This window comes from Tachyglossus aculeatus, assembly GCF_015852505.1.
Source record: "Tachyglossus aculeatus isolate mTacAcu1 chromosome 12 unlocalized genomic scaffold, mTacAcu1.pri SUPER_6_unloc_4, whole genome shotgun sequence".
NCBI lineage: Eukaryota > Metazoa > Chordata > Mammalia > Monotremata > Tachyglossidae > Tachyglossus > Tachyglossus aculeatus.
The window spans coordinates 503103-516099 of record NW_024044831.1 but is presented as its reverse complement, the minus strand read 5'-3'; the positions used below and the strand labels follow the sequence as shown (position 1 = coordinate 516099).

The window sequence follows — 12997 nt, the reverse complement described above, 5'->3', positions numbered from 1 at the left end:
ACATGTTCATGGTTTGCCATAGAAAATGTATTTTTGCAGAATATGGGGAGTCTACTGTGAGGTAGAGATGGAGAGTTCAGTTGGCATTGTTTAGCCTAAAATGTGAATGGGTAAGCACATGCGATTAATTCCACACTGTAAATTAAAATTTACAACAAATCTCTATAAGAATATTTTTTGGGAATATTGCTAAGTTTATTTTTACAATCCAGTAGATGGAGGTGAAAAAGATTGTTTAAACTTCCTGAATGAGGAATTATGATCCGGGAGTTGGAGCAGGAGGGAAAGGGTAGTGAATTTGAGTTAGAGATTAAAGCTGTCTGAAGCTTTTTCTTTCTTGGCAATCAGCAGACCCTCTTTGAAGTTTTTGTTAGTCATCAGGCCATAATTAGCAGCCATATTTAATAATAATGATTGCATTTATTAAGTGCTTACTAGTGTAAAGCACTGTTATAAGCGCTTGAGAGGTTACAAGGTGATCAGGCTGTCCCATAGGGGCCTCACCGTCTTCATCCCCATTTTACAGATGAGATAACTGAGGCACAGAGAAGTTAAGTGACTTGACCAAAGTGACACAGCTGACAATTGGCAGAGTCTGACTCCAAAGCCCAGACTCTTTTACACTGAGCCAAGCTGCTTTGGTTTTAAGATCTAAGTACTAGTCCCATCACTGATTTTCCATCCATCTCTCCCACCTCATCCAATCCTTCCCCGACTTCCCCTTACACCTCAAGGTAGAAATCCAGTCTTCAGGGTAGGATTCGGATTGCAGTTTGGCCTAAGGAATCCACCCTCTCAACCCAGCTATTCTTATAATGCAGTAGGACTTTCAAAGCTGGTCAGAGTTTAAAGATGGGAGGGGCTTTCAGAATTCAGGTATGTAGTCCTGGACTTACCTCGTGGGGTGATCTGGGGGACCCCACTGATTCCTCCAGTCCTTGGATTGGGTCTGAGTCTCCAGATCACCTGCGTGTACCAGCACCCACATATCTCCCCTTTCCCTTTCTGCCATTACCTTATCTCTCATCCTCTTCCTCTATTCCTCTCTAGAGACCAGGTTCTTGGATGGACACCTGTCCCCACACTTATGAAGGATTTTCTTTGTCTAGCCCCCTGTTTAAAAGGTGAATCTTCTCCAACAGGTCTTGTGTAAGGGGCACTAAAGTACCCTCTACCACCTTGCAGCTCTCCAATAACTGTAGTAGAAAATGGAATCAAAATCCCATTTGGTCAAAGCCTGGAAGAATTGCACAGTTCTAATTCTCTTGGTTTTGGAAGCACAAATCGGGCTCATAGCTAATTATTTAAAAGATATCAAATTCTTCCACGTTTACATATATGAATCTATACACAGACAAAGATCTATGTGTATATAGGTATGTATCTAATGAGATAACATAGTCCTATTTCCAACTCTTCAGCACACAGAAGAGTGCATATATATGCATATACAGTATATGTGGAAAAGATTCATATATAGATATAGTCACTTGTATCTAAGTGCATACATGTGAACATGTGTATATGTGAATATCATAAGTGCACATGTTGGTGTGCACGTAAACATATGCATATGCAAATAGATGCATGTAAGCATACACGTATAGAACAATGAAACCTCCTGGGATGAAAGAAGTTATTATCTTCCTTCTCCTGCTTTGCCCCAAGATTCTCCAGGTTGACTGGGGTTTTACAGAGAAGCAGCATTGCCTAGTGTAAAGAGCATGGGACCAGCAGTTGGAGGTCATGGCTTCGTATCCCAGCTCTGCCACAAGTCTGCTGTGTGATCTTGGGCAAGTCACTTAAATTCTCTGTGCCTCAGGTACCTCATCTGTAAAATGGGGGTCAAGATTGTGAGCACCATGAGGGACATGGACTGTGTCCAACCTGATTACCTTATCTCTACCCTAGCACTTAGAACAGTGCTTGGCACATAGTAAGCACTTAACAAATACCACAATTATTATTACTATTATTACCCTCCAATCCCCAGAATTACATAGCCACTGCCAATCAATTAATCAGTGATGGTATTTATTGAGCTGTAAATGTGCAGAGCATGGTACTGAGTACTTGGAAAAATACAATACAATAGACTGTGTAGTCACAAACCCTGCCCACAAGGAGTTTACAATTAAGAAGGGGAAACAGGCATTGAAATGAATAGATAGAGGAAATGGCAGTGCATAAAGATATGTATTTAAGTGCTGTGGGGCTGGAGGTGGAGTGAATATCTAAGTGTCTAAGGGATGCAGACCCAAGTAGAAGAGTTATGCAGAGGGAATGGTAAATATGTTGGGGAAATGAGGGATTAGTTAGGGAAGGTCTCTTGAAGGAGATATTATTTTAGTAGGGATTTGAAGACAGGGAGAATGGTACTATATGAATGTGAAATGGGAGGGAGTTTCAGATCAGAGGGAGGATATAGGTAAGAGCCCGGCCACAAGGCAGGTAAGGTTGAGATGCAGAGAGTAGGTTGGTGTCCGCGGAGGGAAACTGGCATCCCTGGTTGTAGGAAATAATGATAATAATAATAGTATTTGTTAAACACTTACTATGTCCCAGGCACTATACTAAGCGCTGGGGTGGATACAAGCAAATAGGGTTGGACACAGTCCCTATCCATGGGGTTCACAGTCTCACTCTCCATTTTACAGATGAAATAACTGAGGCCCAGAGAAATGAAGTGACTAGCCCAAGGGATTAGAAACCCTGATCCTTTGACTCCCAGGTCTGTGCTCTATCCATTGGGTAAGGTAGGTGGGGGAGAACTGATTGAATGGCTTCAAGCTAATGCTAGAGTTTTTGTTTGTTGTGGACATGGACTGGCAACCACTGGATGTTCTTGAGGAGTGGAGAGGCTTCTTTTATAAAAGAAGGTTCTAGGCAGCAGAGTGAAGAAAGGCCTGGAGTGGGGAGATAGAGGCAGGGAGGTCAGCGATAAGTCTATGCAATAGTTAAGGTGGGATATGATAAGTGCTTGGATCAGCATAGCTCCAGTGTGGATGGGGAGGAAAGAACGGATTTTAGCAAGGTGGTGAAAGTAGAACCAACAGGATTTGGTGACAGACTGAATATGTAGGTGGAATGAAGGAGATTAGTGGCGCTTCACTATGCAGAAACTACCCTTTCAAAGGTCATCAATGACCTTGGCCTTGGGGTAGAGAGTCTAAAGGGGGCATGGCTATGGGCAGGAAGGTTCTAGGCCAGGGATTGTTTCCAGGTTACTTGAGGCCCCAGGAACTCAAACTTTGTGGGCCCTGACATTCAGTCCATAGAAGGCACAAAACAGAACCGTACCTTTTTCTACCCAAGCCCTATCCTCTGCATGACTTTCCCGTCACTGTAGTTTAGACAACAACATCATCCTTCCTGTCTTCCAAGCCCCTAACTTTGGCACTGTCCTTAATTTATCTCTCTCATTCAACCCACAGATTCAATGTCATGAAATACCATTGGTTCTATCTTCTCAATCTAACTAAAATCCACCCTTTCCTTTCCATACAGAGTGCTTCTATGTACCCCTCCAATCAAAAGGGTTCTTCACTCAAGATCCCAATCCCCGGTATAAGAACCTGCTCATGGCATTCTTCACCTCATTAATTCTCAGGCTGTAGATTGTGGGATTCAACATGGGGATTACCACTGTATAGAACATAGAGGTCACTTTGTCCAAGTCCAGGGAGTAGCTGGAGCTCAGCCACATATACATGAAGACCGTGGTCCAGTAGAAAATAGTCACAGCTTCCAGGTGGGAGGTGCAGGTAGAAAAAGCTTTGCATCTCCCTTCGGCAGAGCCAGTCCTCAAAATGGTGTCAAGGATGACTATATAATAGAGAATGATTTCTAGTGATGTGAATACGCCTAGGAAGACTGCAAACAGTAGTAGTACGGTCTCGTTGACGTGGGTGTTGGAGCACGACAGTTCCAGCAGGGGAGGGAGGTCACAGAAAAAGTGGTTGATGACATTGGTGTCACAGAATGATAGACAGAAAGTCAGAATGGTCTGGGTGATTGCATTCACAAAACCCGTGAGGTAACATCCGATGACCAGTGGGCACAGATTTTGGGCAACATGATAACCTCATACAGCAGTGAGTTACAGATTGTGACATAATGGTTATAAGCCATCGCTGACAAAAAGTAACATTCTGTGGTTGCATAGATGACAAACAAAATACATCTGGGTAGCACAGACGCTGAAAGAAATCAACTTACTCTTCCTTAAGAAGTCTGACAGCATGTGTGGAGTAAGAGTGGAGGAATAACCAAGATCAACCAGAGACAGATGACTGATAAAAAAGTACATAGGAGAGTGAAGTCGAGGGTCAATCCAGATTAACAGGATCATTACAAGATTCCCCACTCACATTACAAGATACATCCCCCAAAATGTCATGAAACATGCGATCATCTATGTATCCATGTATTATCAGTCAGGCCCAAGAGGATGAACTCTTCACCTGAGGAGAAGTCAATCACTTTGCCCCCTCCTACCTTACCTCATTAGTCTCCTACTACAGCCCAGCCTACATACTCTGTTCCTCTATCACTACTCACTCACTGTGCCCTGATCTCACCTATTTTGCTGCCTATCTCTTTCCCACAAATTCCCCTTAACCTGAAACTCCCTTCCCTTCCCAATACATCAGATCACCATTCTCCCCACTTTCAAAGACTCAGTAAGGCCACATATCCTCCCAAAAGCCTTCCCTGATTAAACCCTCTTTTCTCCTCTCCCTTCTGCATGGTCTGTGTACTTGGATCGGTGACCTCTGGACATTTGATATTAACTACATCCTCAACCCTACAGCAGTCACGTGTATGTCTATTAATTCTATATCATATACTTTTTACAGTAATATTTGCCTCCCCTTTTAGACTATAAACTCATTGTGCGCAGGAAATGTGTCTACCAACTCTGTTGCATTTCACACTCCCAAGTGACTAATACAGTGTGCTGCACATAGTAAGTACACATAGTAAGAGAGCTATTAATGTTGAAGATGATGATGATGATAACTCAAACACTGGAAATGGGTTCACAGTTCTGTCTAAAGTGGTGTCAAACCGGAGATCACCAGGAGGTGTCGCCTCCACTCCCAATCAGAAATTGTTTCCTTCTGCAAAACTCCCTGTGTTGGTTATAGACAGCAGCATGTCACAATCGACAATTGTTAGGTAAAGCTACTTTTTCTACTCTTTCAGGCTTCTCTCCTTACACAGTCAACTCTCACTATATAGCAACCTTTACCCTTTAAAACAATTGAAAATAAGCATCCTGGCCCAGTAGATAGAACGTTGGCCTGGGAGTCAGAAGGACTTGGGTTCTAATCCCAGCTCTTCCACTTGTCTGTTGTGTGATCATGGGCAAGTCACTCAACTTCCCTGAGCCTCAGTTACCTCATGTGTAAAATGGGGATTAAGGTTGTGAGCCCCATGTGAGATATGGACTGTGTCCAACCTGATTAGCTTGTATCTATCCCACAGCTTAGTACAGTGCCTGAAACATAATAAGGGCTTAACAAATGCCATTCTTTTTTTAAAGCCTTCCCCGTGGGTAGGCTCTCAGATCCTAGGGAGTTGTAGGATAGTTTTTATACAAAAGGTTTCAGTCCATATTTCCCCACTCCTCAATAACCTCCAGTCATTGCCCATCCACGTCAGCATCCAACAGAAATTCCTTACTATTGGCCACAAAGTACTCAACCATCTTACCTAATGCATGCCTACCAGCTCTATTATACTGCACTTTCTCAAGTACTGAACACAGTGCTCTACATGCAGTAAGCATTCAATAAATATGATTGATTGTAGGTGAGGTACAATGGAAGATGGGCAGGGTGGTATGAAGGATAGCTCTGCATAGACCAGACTGTCTCAATAAGACTTTGAACGAACCCCCTCTCTACATTTTATGTCAGCAGGGAGAGCAGGGATGGCGTAGGGGCTCAGTTTGGTGAGGGTAGGTGTGGGTGAGCAGACAAGCCTGAGTTGAGAGCACATTTAGGAGGATGGAACACCCCAGTTCCCTAAGCCCATTCTGTCCATCCCCATGCTTTAGTCACTTAAGGCTTGGGGACTGGGGAACTTACCCATGGGAAGCTTTGTTGGCCAGAATAATGTAAAAAAATGTAGGGTTGGGATGAGATACGACAGAATAAGGTGAAAAGGATCAGAAAAAGGGGGAAGAGAAAGATGATGCAAAGTGAAAAACAACCTTACTGGATAATTATTGCCTAGGAAATAGACCGTTGCTGGCTGCAGACTTATTGTTGGGAAAGGAAGTATCATCTTCAGGTCTTTGCCAGTGACAAGCTTTGGTTGGATATATCTTATTCTTGTTGCTATCCATTCTCACTATTACTACTATTTCCATGATAGCAACTCTGGTTTTATGAGGAAAAATGAGGCCAATATCTCAGGCAAACCATATATATGTGCTTGGCCCAGGGCTCACCCAAACATACCTCTGACTCGTGAGTGTTCACCAACAGCACTGGCAGCACACAGGCCCCTGGATATTCTGGTGAGCATCGACCTAGCATAGGTGCTACTTCAAATCTTCTTGGAAGTTTATATGAGACTTTACTGAAATGCAAAAAAGGTTTATTGCATCCTGGACAATTCTTGAATGACTGTATTTGGTGTGGAAGCTTGGAAAGTATTGTACAGTGGCTATCACTTCAAAGAACTTCACACTATCGAATTATACATGTTAGAGCAGTAATCAGGTGAAGCAAGAGTTAGCTCTCCAAAGCTTATAACCAGTATATCTGTTGTACCAGAAAGATCTAAAACTAAAAAAGTCAATAAACAGGAAAGGGGAGGGTCCATGTAAGCAGGCCTCAAAGCAGTCAAGGAGTTTTTAGGTTTTTTTAATGGTATCTGTAATGAGCTTACTATGTGCCAGGCACACTATTAAGCAGTGGAGTAGATTAATTCAATTGTATTTATTGAGAGATTACTGTGTGCAGAGCGCTGTACTAAGTGCTCATACAAGCTAATCAGGTTGGACACAGCCCACGTCTCACATCTCACAGTCATAATCCCCATTTTACAAATGATACAACTGAGGCACAGAGAAGTTAAGTGACTTGCCCAAGGTCACACAATAGGTAAGTGCATGCTCAATCTACTAGGCCATGCTGCTTCTCCTAAGCACTTAAGACCGGGGAGAAGTGTCCCCAAAAGAAGGGTCACCATTAGCATTTCCACTCCCACCCTCCTATACCTCTGCACCAACTTATTCCACAAGTTCCCTCTTCCTGCTGACATTCTCCTTTAGGTAGTGCTATCCCATTGGGGATGGAGACAGACAGACTCAAATCAGGTGGCAACTGAACTTTCCTTTTGGCTAGAATCTGATGACCTGAGATTAATTAATACCCTTTAATACTATGACCTTCAAATAGCTAGACTTTTGAAATATCTATCAGTGTCTATGTTCCAAAGATACTGGGTTAATAGGAGATCACTACTAATCGTTGATTCATTGTTTTCTACACTAGTCACTGAGGTCTAAATGGGGAAAATATTCCCCTTTCTTGGAAAACATGCAAATAAATAACTGAGGCTTCTATCAGTCTGAGCCTGGGAGTCAGAGGACTTGGGTTCTAATCTCAGCTCAGCCACTAATCTGCTATGTGACCTTATGCAAATCACTTCATTTCTCTCGGCCTGAGTTGCCTTCTTTGTAAAATGGGGATTAACTACTGTTCTGTCTTCAATTTAGACTGTGAGCCCGATGAGGGACAGGAATTGTATCTGATCTGATTATCTTGTAAATATCCAAGGCTTAGTACAGTCCTTGGTACATAGTAAATACTTAACACATAGCATCATTATTATACTAACACTCGGGTCTAGACAGAGAGTATTTTTCCATTTTATACAATTGATTACCTGAAGATGAAAATACGAAGAAATCTCTCCCTCCCCCATGGCCCCCAGATTCTAGTTCTGAAGAGACAGGAGTGAATACATTTGTTTTGAGGAACATAGGGACCCAGTCCCTTGAGATTTTGACAGCATATCTGACAGTCCCCAGTAGCCATTTGGCAGATGCATGGTAGGGCTTAATTGCTCAATGCTCATTCCAGAGAATATGAACCTATAGTCAGGGAATCCAGGTCCTTTAAATATAAACCAAGAGACATGGTTGTTTCATGGAGTTTGGGGAGCTATTTCATAAACTATTGCATTCTGCCCACCAAAATATTTTGCCCCACTTAACCCAGCCCCAGACAATAAAATGCAACCTGTTGTAAACCTCTCGCTGTATTCAAATGCTAATAATAATTATGTCCTTTGTTAAGTGCTTAATGTGTGCCAGACATTGTTCTAATGCTGGAGTGGTTATAAGAAAATTGGGTTGTGCACAGTCCCTGCTTCTCTTGGGGCTCAGTCTTAACCCCCATTTTACATATGAGGTAACTGAGGCACAAAACATTCAAGTGACTTGCCCATGGTCACACAGCAGATAAATTGCTGAGTCAGGATTAAAACCCAGGTCCTTCTGAATCCCAGGTTCATGGTCTAACCTCTAGGCCCTGCTTCATCTCTGCAAGGATAAGGCAAACTATGGCCTGAGAGCAGGTACGTGTTCATGTTCTTTCAACCAAGGGAGAAAAGGGAAACAGAGATATATTGGGACATCAATCAAATAATCAATCAAATTTATTGAATGCTTACTGTGTCCAGAGCACTGTACTAAGTACTTGAGAGAGTACAATGCAGTTGAGTCGGTAGACACGTTTCTTGTCCACAAGGAGCTTATAGCCTAGAAGGAGATGGGGGGGTGGGGGAATGTTGGGAAATGTTTTGTAGCCTTATGAAAATTGAACACTACTAGTAGAGGATATTTAAAATTATTTTTTGAATTCAGTAACCCAAATAATAATTGGGGCATTTGTTAAGCACTTTGTACCAAGCATCATACTAGGCTCTGTAGTAAATATAAGAAAATCAGTTCAGACACAGACCCTGTCTCACCTTGGGTTTATAGTCTAAGAGAGAGTGAAAACAGGTATTGAATCCCATTTTACAGATGATGAAATTTAGGTAAGGGAAATATTTTCCCAAGGTCAGACAACAGATAAGGTGGCAAGAGTTGGGATTAGAATTCAGATCTACTGCTTTGTAGGTGTGTGTTGTTTCCCCTAGGCCATACAGCTTCTCAGACATGTCTGCAGATCTCTGCCGACTGTGTGGAAATATTGGCTAAGGCTGGATCTGGGCTGGATTAGTGGGGCTGGGTGATCTGTTCCTTATCCTCAGTGGTATTTATTCAGTACTTAGTGTGTGCCGAGCACTATACTAAGTACTTGGGAGAGTACAATACAACAGAGTTGGTAGACAGGTTCCTTACCCACAGCAAGCTCACATGGAGAGGAATTGAGCAGTCTCTGTAGGAAGGAGAACAGGTATTTATTCCTCACTGTACAGATGAGAAAAGTGAGGCACAGAGAAGCATCCAAAAATCACTCAGGAGGCTAGTGGCAGAGTTGCGATTAGAATACAGGTCCTGTGACTTCCAGACCTCTGCCTTTATCACTGGGCCACACTACAATATGAATCTTATTAAGCATCAGGTTTTCTTGTAAGATTTCCTTTCAAAGGTCCTTGAGACAGTCATCGAAATCCAATCAATCAATCATATTGAAATCTTACTGTGTGCAGAGCACTGTACTAAGCATTTGGAAGAATACAATATGTTATATTCCCTGCCCACAGTGAGCTTACAGACTGGAGGGGAAGACAGGCCTTAATATGAGTAAATAAATTCGGGATATGTAGATAAGTGCTGTGGGACTGAGGTGAGGGATGAATGAAAGTAGCAAATCAGGAAGTTGCAGAAGGGAGTGGGAGAAAAGGAAATGGGGGCTTAGTCAAGCAAGGCCTCTTGGAGATGTGTTTCTCCAGTCTAGTGGCTGCTCTAGGAGGACACAAGTAAGGAGATGGACTAAACAGTTTAGCCCACTTTGCACAGACCAATGACAACTTGAAGGAAAAGGTACCAGATGGAGAAGCAGAGTGTACTAGTGGAGAGAGCGCAGGCCTGGGAGTCAGAAGGACCTGGGTTCTAATCCTGACTCCCCCACTTTTCTGCTGTGTGATCTTGGGACAGTCACTTCACTTCTCTGTGCTTCAGTTACCTTGTCTGTAAAATGGGGATTAATACTGTGAGCCAATGTGGGACAGAGACTGTGTTCAACCCAATCACCCCAGCGCTTAATACAGTTCATGTCACATAGTAAGCACTTAAAAAATGCCACAATTGTTATTATTATTAAAACCTTTCACAACTAAGGACTTAATTCAAAAGTGAAGAGCTGAAAGCAGCAACTGAATTCCTCCCTTTGCTTTCCATGAGCAGTCCTCAGAGTCCACTGTCTCTGCCTGCAGGTATTTGCTCCTCAAGGTCAGGGATCGAATCTATTATCTCTATTGCAATATTAATATTAATAGCAATAATAATAGTGTTTGTTAAGTTCTTACTATGTGCAAAAAAACTGTATTAAGCACTAGGGAAGAGACAATGGCTGGCTACCTGAGCTTCACAATCTAAGAGGGAGAACAATGACTGAATCCCCAACAGTCATTGAATCCCCCTTTTACAAATGAGGAATCGGAGTCGGAGAGAAGTTAAGTGACTCGCCTAAAGTGACTCGCCTAGGACCCTCCGCAGGCAAGTGCCAGAGTTGAGAGTAGCACTCAGGTGCTCTGATTCCCAGGCCTGTCTTTTTTCCACTAGGTCATGCTGTGACAATGCTCAGCACAGAATAGAAGCTCAATAAATGCTATTGATTGACTGATTGATTGAAGATTTGCTGCAATCTCTTTTCTCCTGCCTCTTTTCAGATTTTCATCCTGAGGCAGAAATGGGAGAAGGTAAGCTCTTCGGCACACACAAGAACTACTGAAACTTCCGTCAATGTCTTTCTTGAAAAGCTTGTCAAAAATAGCTCATTTCACTGTTGCTTTGCCTCTCCATTGCAAACTGTTGATCCTTCATTCCCTAGTGAAGGGACAAAAACCCACTTGAGGTATAACAATATTGAAATAATTCAAAGATTTATTATATTAAGATAAAATGCAAAAGGCCAAAGGTAAATTATTTAACAGTGTTAGCAATAGAAACAATAGCAATCATTAGTGTTCCTTTTCACGTGGTATCTCTTTCAGCAAAATGGCATGTGGAACATTGATACAAAGAATTCCAGTCCCTCAGTCATGGCCCTAATTGCCAGTGATTGAGTGTTTCAGCAACATTTGAATACAGGAGGGATTTTCCAATAAAAGTACTACATATGGAGATGTGAAAGAAAATTCAGTCTGAAACCATACTACCTTAGAAGTATCCAGATAGTGGCCTTAATTTTCTCCTTAGCTATGGTTTTTCACACGTGGCTTGTTTGTTACATCTATAGCAATCCCTACCCATGACATTTTAACAACTGTTATTAAATATAAATATTTCAACACCCAATTCAAAGATACAATGCATAATTTACAGAACTAACGATGAGAACATGCACCTTGAAACAAATTAATCATTTAACATAAGAAATGCATTACATCCTCCAGGATGATGCTTTTCTATGTGTTATTTTCACAGGGCATCTTTCACATCCTTCTTTCTCAGGCTGGAGATCAGAGGATTCAGCATTAGCATCACAGGAGTATAAAACATGAAAACCACTTTGTCATTTTCTGGTGTGTACTGTGAACTGGGCCGAATGTATATGAAGATGGTGGTCCCGTATAATGAGCCAACCACCGTTAGGTGTGAGACACAGGTGGAGAAGGCCTTGCATCTCCCTGTTGCAGAGCGAATCTTCAGGGTGGTGATGAGGATATATACGTAAGACACCACAATTTCCAGAGAGGTGACAGTTCCATTGAAAAGCCCCAGGCTGAAAAGCAAGACCTCACTGGGGAAGGTGTTACTGCACAATAATTTTAATATTGGGGAGAGATCGCAGAAGAAATGATTGATGATATTTAACTTGCAAAATGGCAGATGAAATATTAGCAGCACCTGAATGAGTCCCTGGAGAAAACCAATGAGATATGAACAAAGAATGAGCTGAGTGCAAACTCTGGGGGACATAACAACCGTATAGACCAGAGGGTTGCAGATTGCCGTGAAGCAATCGTATGCCATGACCACCAGGAGGTAACCCTCTATGGTTACACAGGCCACAAAGTGATAAATCTGAATGGTACATTCTATCAAGGAAATAGTTCTCACCTCCAGAAAAAAGACTGCTAGCATCTTGAGAGCAATAGCTGAAAAATACGAAAGATAAAAGGCAGACAAGTAGCCAAGAAAGAAGTACATCAGGGTGTGAAGTCGAGAGTCGATTTTGATTAGCACAGTTAATCCCAAATTTAACAAAAGGCTGATCGGATAGACTGCCAGAAACACCAAAAAGTGAAGGACCTGTAATTCTGGGAGATCAGTAAGTCCCATAAGAATGAATTCAGGGACTGCAGTGATATCGTTCTGGTCCATCTCCCTAATATATGTGATTAATCGGAAGGTAACTGGAAAAAAGTAGTATTAGAGTAAATGATGACAAAATTGCATTTGATTCCATTAATTCAGACCCTGGCATGATTCCTTTGGTTCCAGAGAGAGGGCTGATCACATGCTTCCTGTGTCCTCACTGGGCTCAACTGTCTTTCAGGTCTTATTCTCCTGAGCCTTCTGAGGTCAGATCCCGAGTCTTATGCTTCTGGTGGTTCCTCAGTTCTTAGTGCAGGGCTCTGCACACATATGTGCTCTATCCACTTTGCCAGTTTGTGAAGTTTCCAAAGAAGCTTTTTAATGCCCTGAATCCTTCTCTCTCCTCACATGACAGTATGGGCTAATGGAAACAGCACAGGCCTGGGGGGTCAAAAGACCTTGGTTCTAATCCTGGCTCTGCCAATTGCCTGCTGGATGACCTTGGGTAAGTCATTAACTTCTCTGTAAACGTCTGTAAACCTC

The 12997-nt window shown here is 42.3% G+C and overlaps 1 protein-coding gene across 1 annotated transcript; it reads right to left on the bottom strand.

The window, feature by feature from the left end:
* Positions 1 to 11614: 11614 nt before the first annotated feature.
* Positions 11615 to 12520, bottom strand: LOC119921646 (olfactory receptor 5L1-like). The gene has a single exon (XM_038741737.1). It carries the CDS (start codon positions 12518 to 12520, stop codon positions 11615 to 11617), a length of 906 nt encoding a protein of 301 aa, XP_038597665.1.
* Between the last annotated feature and the right edge of the window lie 477 nt (positions 12521 to 12997).

Coding starts and splice junctions, on each gene's coding strand:
- LOC119921646 (XM_038741737.1), bottom strand. CDS start 12,520: ATGGACCAGAACGATATCACTGCAGTCCCTGAATTCATTCTTATGGGA.